A 19,560-nucleotide genomic window follows, 5' to 3' on the forward strand; every position below is an offset into this window, starting at 1 on the left:
GTGATAGTTCGCGATGGCGGAGATGATAGTGATCCCGACAGTGATAGTGATAGTTCGTGATAGCGATGACGATGACCATGATGATGATAGCGATGAAAAGTAATAACATTAAATAGCAGAAATAAAAAATTAAGAAAAATAAAAACAAAGGAAACGAAAATAAATAAATAATAAATTGAAAAATAAAAATAGCAAATGAAAATAAATTGAAGGGAGAAAGAGATGAAAGGGAAAGGATTTTGTACTTCCGCTCTCATGCGGACTTAAATGCAATCCTGTAATTTTAAGGCGGCAGCCTTTAATGCCTCATCGTTGTGGCAGCAGTTGTCGAGAGAAATGTCACGCTTTTCAATTGGTCGAAATGGTCGTGACATAACAGTGGGCGAATTTATTACCAAATAAAGAGATGGTATAGTGATGCTCCAAGTAAAATAAGTAAATAAAACAGAGAAAGAAATTGGTCGATTTGGGGAATCGAACCAGGGCCTCCGGAGTGCGAGGCGAGCATGCTGACCACTCCGCCATGCTAGCTTTTTTTTTTGTTCTTTACTGATTGCGCCATGCCAGCTCAATGGTTTGGAAAGAACAAAGGCGCGCCTAGTGAATACTGTGTCTTCGTTCCCTCCCATCTTCTTTCCTTCCCTTACGTCGAGGTTCAGGTGTACACCGAGATATGCGAGACAGATACATTTCCTGTCCTCAAAAACCAATTTACCGACGAGCAAGGCGTAGAGCCGAATAGGTGATGGCGTTCTGTGGACTCCCTGGCAGCGTTGCAAGACACTATCGTGTTCCACTTTTAGAGGCAAAACTTAACATCTTAACCAGACATCAGTGACAAAAGCAGCAGCACCGTGCCTAAGGCTTTCGCCTCATAGCAATTTAGGTCAACAAAGTGCCCTCCTGAATTTTTTCTTTCAATCTCTGGGATTTTCTCTACCATCCTCAAGCATACTCACTGAAATACTCCACACGCCGCCGGAAAAAAAAATCGTCAGGTTATTAGAAACTTTGGGCCACTTCTAGCTAGCGGCGCTGAGTGTAGCGGTGAACGCTGCTTCAATGGGAGAGGTCCCGTTTCTTTGGTGTAACTAATTGTTCATATAACGTATTAACTTTTCCCACAGTTTTAAACTTCAGGGGATCTCCGTACGAATAAAAGACAGCGGCGGCTTGACGCATTCAAAAAGCACTTAAAATTTCTAGTCGCCTTAAAAAGAATACGAAGTTGGATTTCGATACTTTTATGATGTGTTCTTTGAAACAAGCTTAAGAAATTGTCCAAAAGGGACATTTTCTCAGTCTGCAACGCTATAAACTAATTCGAACACATGAACGTGTACACTCCCCCCCCCCCCCCCACGCACACACACGCTCTGTCTCATGTCGCAGAAAAATTAAAGCAGGATTAATATTAATAAATTTCACTTTCTGTGTGGCTGCTGTCCACCATAATTTAATATTTGGTCATTACAGTCAGCTTGAATAACACAGCTCCAGGACCTGCTTTTCATACGAATAAACACAATTATTTACTACATTGAGCAACACTACAAATATCATAAGCGCGTAGTGATGGCTCATATTGCTGATATGGGGCCGTCGCTGTGGCTCAGCGATTATGGTGCTCGGCTGCTGACCGGAATGATGCGGGTTTGATCTTGGCCGCGGCGGTCGCATTTCAATGGAGGCGTAATGCTAAAGTCAGGTGTACTGTGCGATGTGGGCTTTTACCGCACGAAGTAGATTCAGAGATGTTTGACGGCGGAACGAATCACTGGCCCGTAAACGCAACTGTTTGGTCCAAGACCCTTTTCCCAAGCATTTCGTCCCAGAAAAGCCGAGCCCCAGGCCTGGGAAAATCTTGTACCCATTTGAAAACCGGTGGGTACGGCTTCCACTACTGCGTCACTCATACCCAGAGTCGCTTTGGGACGTTAAATCCTATAAAACATTAGAACATTGCTGATATGGCACCCGAGAAGCGAGAAGACTTCAAAAATTCGTTGAGGAATTGGAGTGTATTTCTGCAATTTCGGTAGAACCATAACTAGACTCCCTCGTCGCATTTCGGCACCTCAAATGCTGCGGAAACACAGAGAGCCCCCGATAATGAATTGATGCTTTCTAGATGACTGAGAACATCTGCAGATATCCTTACTATATCTCATGATTGCGAGCTGTGAAGGAAGGGTAGTTTGGTTATTTTGGCATTTCGGCTTCTCTGTCTGGCAGGCCAAAACAAGGCAGTGTGTCACGCGCTACTAGCAGTCTTGCTCTATTTTTGAACCCAGAGATGTTCGCGACAGAGTGTTTTACACCTTCGTTAATGACACGTGCTCCTCGGGCTCACAAAGCTTTCGTAGTGATATAGTAAATTATCGTGTTCGCAGTTTTTCGCTGCGTGCTGCGTTCTTTTGCAGTTTTTTTTTCAATAATTTTCCACAGAGCCCACGTTTGGATTCGAATCCTCAGGTGCGTTGAATATAGAGGACAGCAGGTAAAAAAAAAGCGCTTTTACTGCGCAGCAGTTCATTTCAGGCTGCATTCCCTAACGATGAAACGCCACGTGCCGAATGCAACCACAGCCATATGCGTGGTATCAAGCGTATTTTGTTTTTGTCATTGGTGAGTCATCCAGAAATGACCACGTGATGTCTGTCCTCATGAGTCACGCCATTGCTGAGCCTCGCAAACGCGCACCAGTGCCAGCGTGAGTTTCCTATAAAAGAAGACCCATTCCTGCCGTGGATTCAGAGCTCTAGGAAGGACCCTCCACGGCACTTTCTGTGTTTTGTCTCAGAGAGGAATCTGCGATGAAAACCTTCACGGCTATTCTTCTGCTTGGTCTGGCGATGGTGGTTTTCGGTAAGTGGGCAGACTTAGATTCCTGACGAAACTCTCATGTGAAACACCTGTTGAGATGAAACCCTGCTTACGATTTTTACAATGAAAAAGAACTTTGCCTTGAACATCATATCGTACCCTTGTGTAAAAAGCACGATAATAAGTGGCGCAGAGAAGCTTGTTTATATAAGGTTCCAATTTGCCTTCATGAGTGCTGCTTTATTACCACAGGGCTGTTACAGCAGGTTCTGATTTGTGGATTTCCCACAGGCAGGCTAATGTGTGCATGTGACACAGTGGCACAGTCGTAAATGAGAGTACGTTCATCGATTTTCAAAGAGCGAAAAGGTCTTTACTTCAGCGTTATCCTTGTGAAGATAATATGAAGTCACAGTTAATAGAATTTGGTGCATACTTGTAAGCAATAGTGCGTTGGAATATTGTACGAATTTCTTTAGGGTCTAGTTGTTAGCTCTTGGCCGGCCTACCTTTATTTGATCCGGTCTTTGTGCTGCGCTATGTAGTAGCCCATATTATACACATGCACTGAGCTGAGTACAAAGCTACCTTTAAAGGAAAATAATATGACAGCGGTACAGCAGCATCCCCAGCTGTACCTTCAAGACTAGAAATTCCAGTTTTGGCCGTCATCCTTAGGCGATGATAATTTGCTACCTATGAAAATTTCGCACTGGTAAGCCACGATTACGCTTCTCGCTTCCAACACAAAGAGCGCTGATGGAGGTCTGTGGGGCTAGGTTGCTCTATATGAGGAGGCAAGTAGTTTTTACCTTAAATTTACAAAGCCCTCTTCCTATTTGTACCGTACACACACAAACGGAGGAGCGAAAAGCAATTAAGAAATATGGCGCAGTAAAAAAAATGACAATTCGTTGCCCATGAATCGTAAAAGCTGACGCATCTACGGTTTATGTAAGGTGCAAAAACTGACTTACTGCAGTGTTGGTTACACACGTGATGTCAGTGCAGCCTTGATGAACATACGGGTGATTTGGCAACCGACGTGGGTCGAACCGTAAGTGACTGAAAATATTGATCGATGAAAGTGATCATAGTGGCGAATCATTAGCTGAACCCAGGGAGTAACAAAGAGTTTTGATTTTGAGGTAACAAAAGCGATTTCGTTTTTATAACCTTTTGGTTAGAATTTGTATTGAGCAACAAGGTGTGCTTTGCAGTTGTTCTTGATAGCTACCAACTGATGGGTTTTGTTATCCCTATAGCTGGCGGACCTCCACCACCTCCTCCACCTGGAGAAGGTTTACCGCCTCATCCGGTATGACAAGCATTCTTTTTTTAACTTGTACTAAAAGAAAGTAAAAACTTAAGCACAATGTGATAAAGCAGCAAGAAATAGAAAATTAACGATATAATTTAACAAGTTGAAAAGATTAACTCTGGCTCGAAAGTTGACCTTCGCTATCGCATCGAGCGATTGAATTTTTTTTTAATCGCAGCGATGAACTTCTGTCTGAAATAATGAGGCAAGCAATTGTCTACAGCATCGAAACATTCTCAGGCAATATTAATTCCGCAAGAGCAACGCGTGGATATGAGAAAAGTGATATTTATCATCCATATTTCATTTCGAAAAAATATTTGTTATCTCTTGAACAAATTTGTCCCATTTTTACATTCTTTTTGTCAGCATCACCACCACCATCACCATTGCCACAACGAAACCGAGGGGCCATCCAACACAACTGGGACGGACAATTCGACGACGAGCTCGACTGGTTGATCCCTTCATCAGCGGCAGTGCTTTCATGCTACTCGGATGTGAAGAATTCTGCTTTAAAGAGCATTTCCTCCCTTTGTTTTACAACAATAAAGCATCGCCGTTGCAAGGTCTGCTGAGTGGAGCAATCTATTCATACGCTGTAAAAAGTGGCGTTTAGGAGTTGTTGGCACAGTACCGCGACCAAGCGTTTTGTAAGACACGTTCCATTTCTCGCAGATTCATATGACGGACACCAAAAAAAAAAAAAAAAACGGAACAAACTCACGAAGAGCCCGTGGTAAGCATTTATAAATATATCAATGCGACTGAATAAAGATTGGGATATTCTAGCAATGTGGTACTGCAGCTATAGGCTCTTTGGTACTTATGTGGGATGAATAAACTTCTAGATCGAGCACATAATTCTAATGACTGCTGTCCCTTTCCAAGCTGTGGGTGGCTGTTTGGGTCTGCATAAAATTTCTAGCATCGCGGTTTCTGAAGAAGCGGCGTCTGATGTGTTTGACCGGCACGTTGCCGGTGGCGTCATTGTTCGTCACCGGTGCAAACGGTTATTAGCTTAAATAGGGCATATCTTTCTGCGCCTTTGACACTACCTTGTATAGACGGAGACACCTTGTGCCATGGGGCGTTTTAGCTACAAATTCCGGTGCGCCGCAAAAATGGATCTTCGTCATTATCGGTCAGTGCCAGAGCGATAATTTTTCCTCGCAAGTATGCGTCATGGCTCGTCCATATCGACATGGTCACTAAACATGTCGGACTCTGTACGGAATCCATGAGAGACTGTCTGTTACTAAAGCCCTTAATGGCCGAATGCCCTAGCGCCATAAAAATTAATCATCATCATCATCGTTCTGTTCTATAGTGAGAATTTTTCTTCCCAGGGATGCGTCATGGCTTGTTCGTATCAACACTGCCGCGACTAGGTTTGGAACCCGTGGCGGCGCGAACGGATCAGCTTCACTGGCCATTGCACGAGTGCACTATGCTATCACCGCAGCCGATTACGCCTCGTAATAAACTGCAGCACATCAATCATCGCGCTGTGCGTTGCACATTGTCATCTTCATCAACTTTGACCTGCGGCGCGAACAGATCAGATCAGCTTAACCTTAGTTCAGTATTGTCGCCATACATTCCGACACCAAACAAAACAAAACCATTAGCCAACCAGGCTAGACACATGCTTTCTCACGTCTACTCGGTTTAACTACGCTAAAACCCTACCACATTTTTTCTTCTCCGAAGAGATGTGCGTCACGTAGTTCGCGTGAGTGACATCTGAAAACGGGCACCCTGCGTGCAACTTACAATCACACGTGCATGGAATATGTCGCGTCTAAACTTCTAATGCCGAAAGCATGACAGAAGGCGAACTAGTTTCAGACGTTAATTCTTGCACTATTCGCTGCTCGACCGGTGAGCAACCATGCGGTTTAAGAAACGCAAACTAAATGATCAGATTTCGATGCAGAAACTCACTGCCAGCCGCGAAGCCGCTGGCACCGAACTTTTTACGCTCCACGGCCGCTTCTCGTCGCTGTCGTCCTTATCTGACCGCAATAAACTTATGCGAACTTTAGCAGCTTCTTATGTCTTGAGGCTCATCCATACCCACCACAACCATTGCTTCGATGCACTAGGCTATCATCGCAATCGATCACGGATCGTTCATGGAATTCTGTTTTCGCACGTGTACAGACTGAATGTTGGTGGCTCAAATGCAGAAGTGGGTGACATTAGGGTAGCATTGCAGGATTAAAAATGTGGCGGAAGAAAATTGTGAATGTATAGAGCGATTTTTACACCGTAATAAATATCAGGACAAAAATATAAAGAAGAAAGAAGAAGAATTAAATAAATAAATAAAAAGGCTGCAATCATCCCGAGTCAAAAGGGACTCTCCTATTTCTATCCATTCCATCCGTCTATACATCCAAAAAAATTTCGTTTTCCTGAAGAACTTAACAGTTCTGTCTATTCAGAAAAATGTATTGTTATTTGCACATGAAGACGGAAAAATAAAGAAAAAAGAACGCAGGACTGCTAGCGCTGTCTAACACGAGAGAGAGCGATGGCTACATGGAGTGGTGAATATAATATTGTTTATTCATTATTATTTTTTTGCACTGCGGAACAACTTACATCGCGCAGCTGTATTGTCAAACGTGATGTTTGGATGTTTGGGGCAGTCGGCGTTCCGCGTTGCAGTGACTTCACTAAGTGGTGACCGCTCAGCGTGGCGCTGTGGCCCGCCAGCACCAAATCCGAAAATCCGGAAACTCACCCTTAACTGCTGAAGTATAGCGCACTGAAGTATAGCGGCATGACCTGATCGCAACAACATAGATAATGCTTATTTATGACCATAGAAACACTAAGCGCTGGAAAAAATCGCAACTGAGGAACATAACATAACTCACAAAACCTGTCTGAGAACGGAGCCTTGGAAGAATAAAAACTTCAGTTGCAACACACAATGATTGTGAAAAAGACCTGCGTAACAGGGCCGAAACGTCCTTTATTTTACCGACTCGTGGGACTCGATACTTCCATGCATGAACATTCCCGACCGGACCGATTTCCGTCAAACCCAGGCCTGATTTGGAACCAAGTAGCCCAAATAGCAACCCCACAATTTCTATCCTTGCTTTCGCTCAAAAATAGGCCCCACAATGAAATGATTCGCATTGCTTTTACGAGAATATGTGGCCGGTTAAAGTATCTTTCATTAAAGCCCAGCCGCAAGTGTACTGGTTGCTATAGCCACAGATATATGGTGAAATTCCCACTTTTCAAGGAAAGAAGCAGGGAGTTGAAAGTTTTAATACAGTAAGCCAGCAGTGCAACTGTCCCACAGAAATTACCACGTGTATGAGTAATTTCTAAATATCCCGTAGCACCAGACAATGATAACGTCAGCAGAACGTGGGGCTGGGCTAGTTGGTGACTAATTCTTTGAAATTGAAGTCGTCCTTTTTTGTTGCGTTTTGGTGTCCTCCCCCTGTAGCCTCCCTAACGGCGCTTTCTTCAATCTTAAATACTTAAAACGTATTTTTCAGCAACCGGATAGAGAGCCATTTCTAGAAGACACTCTCGGGCTTAGAAATGTCAAGCTCATTCCGGAAATGAATTTCTTACTGCAGAACAGGTAACGTGTCCGGCAAACTAGTCAGGTGGTGGAACAGTAATGAATCTGTCGAGCAGACGCAAAAACAAATAGAGCTATGAATAAAAAGCCGGAACCGGTTCAAGTCGCGTTCTCGCTGCTGTTACTAGTGCTCTTCGAGTCATGAATACAAAAGGCGACGCAAAGGTGCGCTGTCTTTGCTAATCCGGTTCTATTAGCAGTTCATGATATAACCAAAGCTCTCAGGCGTCTTATACAGAATGATACTAATCCCTTGGAAGATAGTATCAGTGTCTTTTCTGGTTTGATTTAGTTTGTGATGCACTTTCTTTGTACCTCCCCTACTACCACCTGGTCTGGGCGTAGCTTCATTTACCTGCAAGAACCGTAACGTCTTATCGCGCTGGATTGCTGCGATGGACAGGTCAGAAGCAATGAAAAGAATAGCAGCGACTTTGTTTTTTGTACAACCACCGACTGCCGCTTTCGCCTGGTGCATGTGGTTTCGTATATAAAGAGATGAGGAGCTCCCCACCGGCAGCAGTTGACTCAACAGCGGCCCAGAATCCAACATGGTAAGACTATATTCTAAGCCTACTGCCTATGCTTCGTACGTGTTCACTGCACTTTGATTTCGGTAACGTTACGATTTTGCTGGTATTCAACTCAGCCACATAGATTCGGTTTGTGAACACGTTGTTCTTGCGTTCATATATTTAAAAAATAACTTTATACGAGATTTATAAAAAAAATAGCCCGGCACGTTGCGTAAGTGCTGTATGCAGCCTGTTTTAAATAAACAATAAGGGCTGCCACAAACAGCGGCCATTATATTCACAAGTGGTAAACAGTGATTAGGTCGATCTTCTGACGAGCCGCTAAAATGGGGCATTTGTGGCTACTTATATTTTACAACTGTGGTGTTCCATAGAGTAACCAAAAGACATCGTCTGAGAGATGATGCATCAAAACTTGCTAGTCCCATTATTAGCCAAAATGCTAGCTTCTATCAAATCTCATATTAACAGAAGCAACAAACGCAGACAAAGATTAGGACATCAGAGGGCAATATTAGAGATGCTACACTCGACGGCTCCAGAAAATGCACCAGCCAGCTCCCACTGTGACCAAAACCGATTTGCATTTTGCCTAGGTGACAGCTACCCTTAGCTGGAGCATTTATACGATGTCGGCTTGCAATCAGCCTCTGTGCATCGTCCTTTGTGCAGATCCGTGCTTGCATCGTCCTGGCTCTGGCCTCCGGCGCCTTCGCCACCGCTTTCGTCGGCACTGGCGGCTACGGCATCGGCCTGGGCGCCACCCATTCCGTTGCCACCATCGCCCACGCTGCTCCAGCTGTGTCCACCATCGCCCATGCTGCTCCTATTGCCAGCTACGCCGCTGCTCCAGTCGCCACCGCCATCCACGCGGCCCCAGCCATCGCTTCTTACCATGCTGCCCCAGCTATTGCCACCGTCGCCCATGCTGCCCCAGTCGCCACCGCCATCCACGCTGCCCCAGCTATCGCTTCTTACCAAGCCGCCCCAGCTATCGCCACCGTTGCCCACGCTGCCCCAGTGGCCACCGCCATCCACGCTGCCCCAGCTATTGCTACTGTCTCCCACGCCGCTCCAGCCATTGCGTCCTACTACTCCGCCCCAGCCTACGGCTACGGTGTTGGCACCCTCGGCTACGGAGCCGGCCACTACGGCTACGGCTATGGCCTTCTTGGCTACGGTCTGAACTACGGCTATGGCCTCGGCACTCCATACCACTACGGTGCTCTTCTCCGCAAGAAGTGTAAGTGCCATTCAAGTAGTTACCGTTCTTTAACTTTTTTCGGCTACGAGCGACACTGCTCACTGATATTCTAAACTAGCTTTAGTCTTAAACTCCCTCATAACGCTGCAAACAGTACTAAAGGATGTTCATGAGTAAGGGAGCAGATTTCTTAGCATTCATTCATTTAATGGCAGAAGAAAGTATATTTTGGTCACCGAACATAAGTATACATGTAAAAATAGAAATTCACAGTAAAAAAAAACTGACAAGTTAGGAAGTGAAAGCAAAAAGGTTTGCTAAGCACAAATACCTTTTGTGTTAGAACAATAATTAAATGATCTGAAAACGAAGAATAAGGAAAGAAAAGCTTAGTTAGCCTTACCCATAATCATGTCCATCGTTCGTATGAAATTATGAAAAAAAAAGCCGCCGCGGTGGCTCAGTGGCTATGGCGCACGGCTGCTGACCCGAAAGACACGGCTTCGATACCAGCCGAAGCGGTCGAATTTCAATGGAAGCGAAATTTTAGAGCCCCGTGAACTGTGAAATCTCAGGGCACTTTAAAGAAGCCCAGGTGGTCAAATTTCCGAAGCCCTTCACTACGGTGTCTCTGATAGCCTGAGTCCCTTTGGGACGTTCAACCCCCCCAAACCGTAAACCTAAATTATTTAAAAGGCGTCTGTAAGTCATTTGCCCGTGACTAAGTAATTCGATAATAAATATTTAGGTAGCACTTTATCAAGTTTCTATGAAAATTAATGTTAAGTTTACGATCATAAAGTTTAGGTAATAAAGTTTGGTAAAGGCAGCGGTGACATGAAAGAAAATCTCTGATTGCAAAACGAAGGAAATGATGAAGCTGCCATTTAGTTGTTTCCTTTCATCTGCAGTGCCGAGTAATGGGAACTAGCTATCCATCTCATATACGAAGAAGAGTTTCTAAAGTGACGTGCGAAACTGTCAATTTTGTATCAGCGTGAAAATGGAAGATGTAGGATGAAATTCTTAATCTGCGTTTACCTTTTTTTTCAGAAATGACACCAGCTCATCAAGTCATCGTGAAATTCCTTTATTTATGCCTGTAATAAATGTATGTTTAATCCAAAGAATGTTTCCTCAGGGGGAATGTGCTTTGCATGAATCTGAGCACCTGGTCCCTTTTGTATATTGCTTGTTCTTTATAGGTCCTTATTAACGAAAATGAGCGTCTTTCTCGCTGCGGTGCTCATCGGTGCACTATGTATGGTCCATGCAATATGCGAATTATACCTCCTTTTTCATACACACTGGCTTTTAATTATGACGCCGCTAGTCGCTTTTTTTTGTATATCGCACAGAAACTTTGAAGCACACCGCAAAGTATCAAGCGAACTTTTTACTTTTGCCTTGCCTCAGAACGTAAAAGGAAAAGATAACCATAACGTTCGCTAATGTAGATTGAAAACGGAACTTCTACAATCACCGTATATTTGACATCTTATACCGCTAATTAGGATATTTAATTTTGTCACCTTCAGACAGAGGCAGATTTTTTGGGGAAATGAGGTGTATCCCCCCCCCCCCCCCGCTTCCTTTCGCATAGAAGTTTCACACAGGAAAACCATGGTGACCCCATTTTTCCGAAGAAGAACGCTCAAGAAATGCACTCCATTGACTGCTATTCCATAACAGGTGCATTTGGGAACGAGGAAAAGAGAAACACAGATTATTCTAGAGCGGATGATTGTTATGGAAGGCGCCTAACAAGCGCTATGTTGAAGCGCTCGCATACATAAACGACTTGGGACACGTTTTCAGATTTTGTTTCATGTTGGTAACAGCGCCAGATGTTGGTAAGTGCGCTAGAAGTTATAAGCTAGCGTCATTGTAATATACTTTCAGCATTCTTTTTTTGCCACGTCACGACATGATACTTCACGTGCTCTCGGAGCGCACTTGACGATAAAGCAGAGAATTCGTCTCAGCTATTCTAGCATATGTGGTATGAGCCTGTGTTGTACCCTGTCTGTTCTCATCAATGTGTGCATAAGGCGAACGCGTGACTCGAGGGAAAAGGTCTGCGCGGGATTTCTGATTTAAAGCACTTTTCTAGTGTTTGATGCCTATAAAGCATGTGGCTTGCATTTCTTAAATAAAGTGGCTCTATTATGTTAGTTACTATTGCCTTCAGTACACCTGACGCGTCTTGATTAAAATATGCGGCGCTCCTGTAACCTGAGTCAAGTGAGCAGGACACAGTTATGCAGGATTATACGAATCTCAAATTCCACACGCTCAGCATCTAACTTTGTAGTGTTGCTTGGCACGTCGCGGATATTGCTTGCCGAAGCCATCGCTACTAAGGCGCTGAAGTAAATTCTTGCCACGTCATCACAAAAGCTGCCGTTTAATCTTCCGAGATCGAGATGTGGATCCCGCTTGTGACGGTTGTCAAAAATATGCACGTCCTTTGAGCTAAAATGAATCACAATCTTTGCTGGAATATACAATATCAGTCGACATTTGCTTCAAGATAGAAGCAGAAGCTGAATGGAAGAAATAGTGCAGCTGAAGAAATAGTGTAGCTGAATGGATTTCAAGGGAAGGCACTGGCACTCTTAGTGTCAGCACTCTTAGTGACGGAGAGCAGAGCTAAAATATCGGCCAAGCTTTGGTCTTTTAAGGCGGAAGCCTTTAATCCCTAATCTTTGTAAGCAGCAGTTGTCCACAGAAATGCCACGCTTTTCAATTGGTCGAGACGGTCGTGACGTCAAAGTGCGCGAATTTCAAACGGGGCCAATTGTACTTTGGCTACTACCCATGCAACCAATTAAAGGGACCGTATAGTGATGCTGCAAGTAAGTGGAACTGAGTTTAGTTAATTGCTTAGTTAACCAATTAGCCTAATTAACCTTTCTAGTCAGACCAGATAAATAAATAAAACCGAGAAGGAAATTGGCTGAGCTCAGAACTCGAACCCCGGTCTCCGGAGTGGGAGGCGAGCACGCTACCACTCCGCCATGCCAGCTCGATGGTTTGAATTGCACAAAGGCGCGTCTAGTGAATACAGTGTCTTCGTTCACTCCCATATTCCTCCCTTCCCGTTACGGCGAGGTTTAGGTGTCCACCGAGATATGAGAGACAGATACATTTCCTTTCCTCAAAAACCAATTTACCGACGAGCAAGGCGTGAGAACCGAACGCGCGATGGCGTTCTATGGACTCCCTGGCAGCGTTGCAAGACGCTGTCGCGTTCCGCTCCTAGGGGCGGGTTGTTTGGTTGATTGGTTGGTTGCGACTGAGAGAATGACGAAAAGTAAAGTGCACGGGGCCTACCTGCCGACTGGCTCAAGCCGAGCCACCACCGCTGCCACGTGCAGAAAGAAGAGAGTTGAAAGATAAGAAGAAAGAGAAAACAGAAAGAGCAAAGACGCGCGTCGCAACAACCGCGTCCGCCGAAGCGGACGCTGGCTGAAAAAACAGATAAGCGGCCATAGCCCGAAGGCTGCAACCCCCTCTTAGAGGCGAAGCTTAACATCTTAACCACAGATCAGTGACACAAGCAGCAACACCACGCTTAAGGCTTTCGCTTCACCGCACTTTAGGTCAACAAAGTGCCAGCCTGAATTTTTTGTGCTCCTGGTTGGGCACCTCGAAATAAGGTGTGACACAAGGCAAGGAGTACATAAGACGCGTACATCCGAGACAACCGGGTTCGCCTGCGGTCGGGTCGATAATCGCGGGTGCTGGATGGGTGAGCGGGAGTTGTTGGATTCATTCAGGTAGAGTCGGGAGGAGTAGGGGAGAGGAGGTCACAGACGAAGTTACGGAGTGACAAACCGTAAAGCATTTCATACAACGCTTTTACGATTTGTTAGAATTGAGACCTGGCGGACGCAGACCCCAGAAGACAACCTACCTATTTTTTTCCGGAGTCTTGTCGCATATAGTGCGAACGCAGCGTTGCTGACTGATGTCTTCAACATCACAACGAAGCCGAGTACCCGCTCTTTCATTCTTTAAGCACCTGCGTACAGATGGCGCCAGAGTCCCAGTTCCAGTCTAGATCCTACGGGCAGCAGTTTCTCAGAACATTCGCTATGAAGCGGCATGCGCGGGTCGTCCGTGCTAGTGTTCCTATGTATGCTCCCGCAGGGAGCCAAGTTGCGCGACTGTTTTCCCTGCGTCGCTCGTTACACTGTTCACTTAGCGGCGATCGCATGATCCAGCTAACCTCAAAAGTGCCAATTCTTGTTAGCTATGACGCGGAGGGGGCTAGCGTATCCCATCTTGAAGCAGTCTGCTTTGTTAATTATTCGACTAGGGGGGGGGGGGGGGGGGGGGTGGCCCCCATCGAGAGGTGGAGGGGTGCCTCTAAACTGCTTTTACCTGTGCGGCTTTCCCAGATCTTGGGACAAAATGGTAGACATTCGCGCAAGTCTTTTTCCTGCGGGAGCATATACAGGAACACTAGTCCGTGCAAGTGAATCATGCACGACTGATGTCAGGCTGGGTCCTTCCCTCCTGCTAGCCGCACGTCTCCTCCCGACCTCTTAGTCCCATAGGAAGTGGGAAAGGGTGAATGTTTCCTAAGCGGCGACTTAAACGCCTGGCTTCGCAGAGGTCACGTTTGCCGATTCCTCGAATTTATGTTGACATTGAAGCACGGAGGATCGGCTGACTTGGCGTGCGGTGCGCTTGGAAAGATCGGGGCAGCAGCACAACGTTGCTGTTGAGCAGTTTTGCTTGAGCCTGGCATGAATAGTGTAAGAAAGACGCTGTATTGGTTAAAAGCACAACATGGTGTACATTATGCGAGCATCCCCCAAGCAGCAACATGCAAGTCTGTGCTTCGGGAACCCAAGAGGTGGTGGCGCACGTCGCAGCTCAAAACTAGTTAGCAGCAGGCAGAGGCACTACCAAGGTTGCGTTGGTTAAGGGCACAATGGTGCCTCGTTACGCTCGTCGCCGTCAGGTGATAGACGGAACCGTGGAAAATGCGCATGGCACGAGCATTTTCGAACGCAGGCTGAAAATTAATTTTGAGGAAAAGAAGTTGCGAAGTAATTATCTCCTACCTCGGTGGACACCGGAACCGCGCCGTAAGGGAAGGGAGGAGGTGGGAGTGAAGGAAGAAAGAGAGAAAGAGGTGTCGTAGTGGAGGGCTCCGGAATAATTTCGACCTCCTGCAGATCTTTAACCTGCACTTACATCGCACAGTACGCGTGCACCATTGCGTTTCGCCTCCATTGAAATCCCGGGTTAAGATCCGGGAACGCCGGCTTAGAACTTAGCGCCCTAACAAATGAGCCGCCGCGGCGGTTAGCTCAGTTTACAGAAGTCGGTTCTTGGACCATCTAGGCAGTAAATAGCCTGCATGAAAGAATTCAAACACTGGTGTTAGCTCCGAGTAGCTATTAAGGTGTTGTGTTCGCCTCTTCAAGGGCAGTAAAAGTGACGAGCGTATTGCTATGCTTACGTTTTACTTCTTTTTGTTTGCGGTGCCTTATCCTTGTAATGGGCCGCGCAGTTGTCTGGGACGGAGTTTGGTTGGAAGACCAAGTAATGTGCACTTCGAGAGATCTTAGTGTTCTTTTACTCTGTTTACTTTTTTTGCGCATGAAAACAGGAAAGCAATTTAAGATTACTTGGAATTCTTTTCCGGAAGTGAATGCAATACGAATTCCTTTTGAAGGCAGGAATTTTTAATGTAATTCAATAAATTCGCGCGTTGTTTGGGAAAGTAATCAGTACTATAGTTTAATTCCTTTTCACAATAAATTTTATTATGTATTTTAATTGCACATACAAGGCGATGGCGATCGGCGCGAAATTCCTACTGGCTTGTCGGGGTCTTTCATCTGTCAACAGCTTAGACCGACCGCTGAAACTTATGAATGTGCCCCTTTCACTTTCACCTGTCAAAATTTAAGAAAGGCCTGGTGCAACAGCTGCGTCAATTAGGGAGGAGTTCCGTGTCAACTTCCATCGCCTTGCATGCGCAATTCGCGAAATCAGTGGAAAATTTGTGGGCGAATACCGCGGAACACGCGCGCTCCAGAAGATTGCTAGCAAATGAAATCGTTTAAAATGCCACCGTTTCAATTTCAGCAATATAGACATTCACGCTTGCCGCTTTGGCTAAGATGTTGATTACAATAGTTTAGTTTATTAAGTGCCTGACGGTGTCATTTAGCATCTTACTTTTTGTCCATCTGGATGCATAAATTATCTGGGAGGATTTATCGTACCTCTCAGTGCCTCACTTCAAGAAATCTGGGGGACGTATTTTGTAAGCTATCCATTCATCATCCAGTTCGCGTCCTTTTGCTGGTCTGGCATCCGTCATTCATACAGTCGTGGTCTACTCCTGGAGGTTGGACACCCCGCTCGCACCACTTCGACCTCTTGCTTCAACTTCATATACCATTCGGCCTCTCCCGCAGGGATACCACGCTGTTGTTCCGCCTGTGGCTGGGAGTGGCGTTCACAAACGCCTAATCCAATCTTATCGCAATAGCAGACTCTCCAGCGAGTGAGCAGTACGGTTGTGATGAAACGATCGGACACCTCCCCTGTGACTGCCCTCGTTTTGAGCGAGAGCGCGGTTTCCTGATTGCTACTCTGTACTGCTTGGACTCGCGTCCTCTAACCGAGTCCAACGTTCTGGGGCCTTGGACACAACCTTCCTCACAAAGAAAAGCGGTGAAAGCGCTCCTGAGATTTTTAAGGGACTCGGGGTTGTATTCCCGTCTATAATCTTTAAGTTTTCAGTGCGTGCCTTCTGTCCCCGTGACATAGTGGTCGCTGGAGACTTGGAAAACTAATTTCATTGCCGCTATTTTTCCTTTTTTCCATTTTTTTCCCCTCCCCAAGTGTAGGGTAGCCTACTGGGCATCGCCTGGTTAACCTCCCTGCCTTTCCGTTCCTTTCTCTCTCTCGTCATTCATATATACCCGCGACTTTCAAGCGTCTGTGGGTTGGCTGGCACCCGAACCTTTACATTGGCTGCAATATGCAGCGTATGGTGAGATGCGACGCAGCGCTCTGTCAACAGCAAGAAACCGGACCTGACCACTGGCTTCCATTGGCTGCCAGATGCAGCGAATGGTGAGTTCGGGTCGCCAACCACCAAATGACCACCTCGCTTCCCACAGACGCTTAAAAACCGCGGGTATATCCGAGCGACCAACGCCAGGGGACGAAAGTTGCGCGAAATAGACAATGCAAAAATGACAGCGTATAGATTACGGCTGTCGGCCCGTGTAAATCTTTTTTGGCCACCCTGTAGAGGCCACGCGCTCGCAAGGTACTTCTGTGCCTGCGAGAATCCTAGTGAACTGTGAGAATTGCTTGGGTGGCAAGCGCTCAATATATTTGGCGAGTTGTTATGTAGAGCGATAACTGCACTAAAACAAGCTTTTGGACTAGCCAGTTTCTTAATATAGAAAAAATTTGGTAAAAAAGAGCTTTATTAAGAGATGACAGGACAAAATTTGGGGGGCATAAAGGAGATGCAACGAATATAACGGCCAGAACACTGAGAACATCCCTCTGAAAACTCACTCAGCTTTAATAATCAGTGAACAAGCAAAATGCAGTGAAAAATTATTCCCGGCAGATAGCAGTTGAGGCATTAGGTCTGTTTCTTGTCTTCCTCGTGCCAACTGAAACCGTACTATCGACATCGCTCTGAGCATAATTACTACTATTAGCTCCGTAAAAAGTTATTTCTTCGCCCAAAATAATCAAAACATCGGAGCCATGTAAAAGAGGGTACGGTTATTTATTTGGTCATTTGTTTTGTAGTCAGAAGTGTTTTACGTGCTCGCAAAAATACGTTGCATATTTCGCTCTTCACTGCCGCACAAAAATTCGCCCCTGCATAGAAAACGTTACAAGTTGCTTAAGACGACGGAGCCCTCGATATTAAGGCGGAAGCCTTTAATGTCTCATCGTTGTAAGCAGCAGCTGTCGACAGAAAATGTCACGCTTTTCAATTGGTGGAAACGGTCGTGACGTCACAGTGCGCGAATTTCAAACGGGGCCAATTGTACTTTGGCTAGTAACCATGCAACCAATTGAAAGGATCGTACAGTGATGCTCCAATTAGGTGGGACTGAGCTTAGTTAATTGCTTAATTATCCAATTAGCCTAATTAGCTTTACTAGTCAGGCCATATAAATAAATAAAACCGATTAAGAAATTGGTCGAGCTCAGGAATCGAACCCCGGTCTTCGGCGTGAGAGACGAGCATGCTATCCACTCCGCCATGCCAGCTCGATGGTTTGGAATGAACAAAGGAGCGTCTAGTGAATACGGTGTCTTCACTCACTCTCATCCTCCTCCATTCCCTTCCCGCGAGGTTTAGTTGTCCACCGACAAATGAGAGACAGATACATTTCCTTTCCTCAAAAACCAATTTACTGACAAGCGAGGCGTAGAACCGAATGGGCGATGGCGTTCTATGGAGTCCTTGGCAGTGTTGCAAGACGCTGTCGCGTTCCACTCTTAGGGGCATCAGTGACCACACTTTAGATCAAAAAAGTGCCCCCCTGAATTTTGTGAGACAGTTACTGCGTAATTTCCTTTCCTCAAATACAATTTTCATTTGCTTCATTACGGCCGGCTCCTCTTCATCTGTCTTCTTTCACTCCCACTTCCTCCCTTCCTTTACGGTGCGGTTCAGGTGTCCACCGAGATGACAGAGAATTACTGCGCCATTTCCTTTCCTCAAAAAGCGTTGCGTTCAAAGGGCAAGGCATCGCGCTGAACGGGTGGTGTTCCGTGGACTCCCTGGCAGCGCTACAACGCGCTGTCGCGTTCCACTCCTAAAGGCGAAGCTTAAGCGTCTTTAATTAGCAGTTAATATTCAGGCGTTAATCAGCAATTAACAATTAATTAGTTATTTGTAATAACTTGGTAATTAGTACTCAATTATACGTGACGCCACCGGTGTCACAGAAACAGCGAAGGTGGCGCGGAAAACGCTTCCGCCTCTACCCACTTTAGACAGTCAAAGTGCCCCCTGAATTTTTTTCTCTATGGGCCGGCAAGGAAATAATTTTGACACCTGACTGAATGAAGATGTCTCCTTCCTCGTGTGATTGGCGCCGTCCCGCTGAAACAGCACTTCGAATAGAACACTTCAGCAAAGTGCGCTCACGGCATGCGCTCGGACAAGGTGTGTTTCGTATATCACCGTCATTATTTATTTCATGGATCGTCGGGGCAACTGATTGCCTTTAGCGCCTTTGGTAGAACACTAAACACAAGGATAAGTAGTCATTTTCTGTTCCACGACGCAAGTTAGCTTTATATCTTTGGTCAAACATCTTTTCGCAAATATTTGCACTATTCTGGAACTAGATATAATTGGAAATGATCGTTTTGCAACTATTGCCGACTAAGTACATTACCAGGGTTTAGCGATGAAAAAATTGCATCTTCCATGGATAAGTTACTGCGAAGAGGCAATAAGGTTAGCAGGGTGATGATTTGCAGACATCGCATTAATTGGAGCGAACCGCAAATCAGAAAGATATTGCGCGATTTCTTCACTGATTAACTGTATTTATATATATTCCAAACTTTTTAATCTACGATACATTAGGTGCTGCAAAAATGTAGCCTGTTGCTTCAGAGGAAGAATTTAATTTAAGGAATAGATCTGAAGGAATCCTGTAAGTTAATTTGCACAGCAGTTCAGTTTTAACTTCTGCTGAGGAGTTCTTGAAAAACATTAAAAAACAATATTTCAGTTCGAAGTAACCAGGGCACCAGAGGACAAACAAGTTAGCATGTACACTTTTTATTTCAGCATTGTTGTGTTTCACAGGCAACGCCTTCAGAGATTTGAGAATTCTTGAATCCTTCAGTTGAATATTTCTGTAAAAAAGAATAAAAGATTGTTAAACTCAGCAAATTTACAAAGCGTACGCTCGGCTTTATGTTCCCGAAGGGGAGCGAAAGTAAGCATAAATGTTGTTTTTTTTAAATTTCCATCCCTTGATCTCAATGTTTTTCATATACCGGCTTTTCATATACCTGTTTAAAA

At 45.3% G+C, this 19,560-nt stretch overlaps 1 protein-coding gene and 1 long non-coding RNA gene across 2 annotated transcripts; both read left to right on the top strand.

Moving 5' to 3' along the window:
• Positions 1-3,816: 3,816 nt before the first annotated feature.
• LOC149363352 (uncharacterized) lies at positions 3,817-4,719 on the top strand. Its single transcript, XR_016289080.1, has 2 exons — positions 3,817-4,144; positions 4,517-4,719. It is a non-coding gene; the product is annotated as an uncharacterized LOC149363352 (long non-coding RNA).
• A 3,185-nt stretch (positions 4,720-7,904) lies between these two features.
• LOC149363353 (uncharacterized) lies at positions 7,905-10,719 on the top strand. Its single transcript, XM_089568474.1, has 3 exons — positions 7,905-7,928; positions 8,972-9,542; positions 10,709-10,719. Exons 1-3 carry the CDS (start codon positions 7,905-7,907, stop codon positions 10,717-10,719), a joined length of 606 nt encoding a protein of 201 aa, XP_089424600.1.
• The last annotated feature ends 8,841 nt before the right edge of the window (positions 10,720-19,560 follow it).

The sequence above is a fragment of the Amblyomma mixtum genome, chromosome 2 (assembly GCF_055824585.1).
Source record: "Amblyomma mixtum isolate Tamu chromosome 2, ASM5582458v1, whole genome shotgun sequence".
NCBI classification, from domain to species: domain Eukaryota; kingdom Metazoa; phylum Arthropoda; class Arachnida; order Ixodida; family Ixodidae; genus Amblyomma; species Amblyomma mixtum.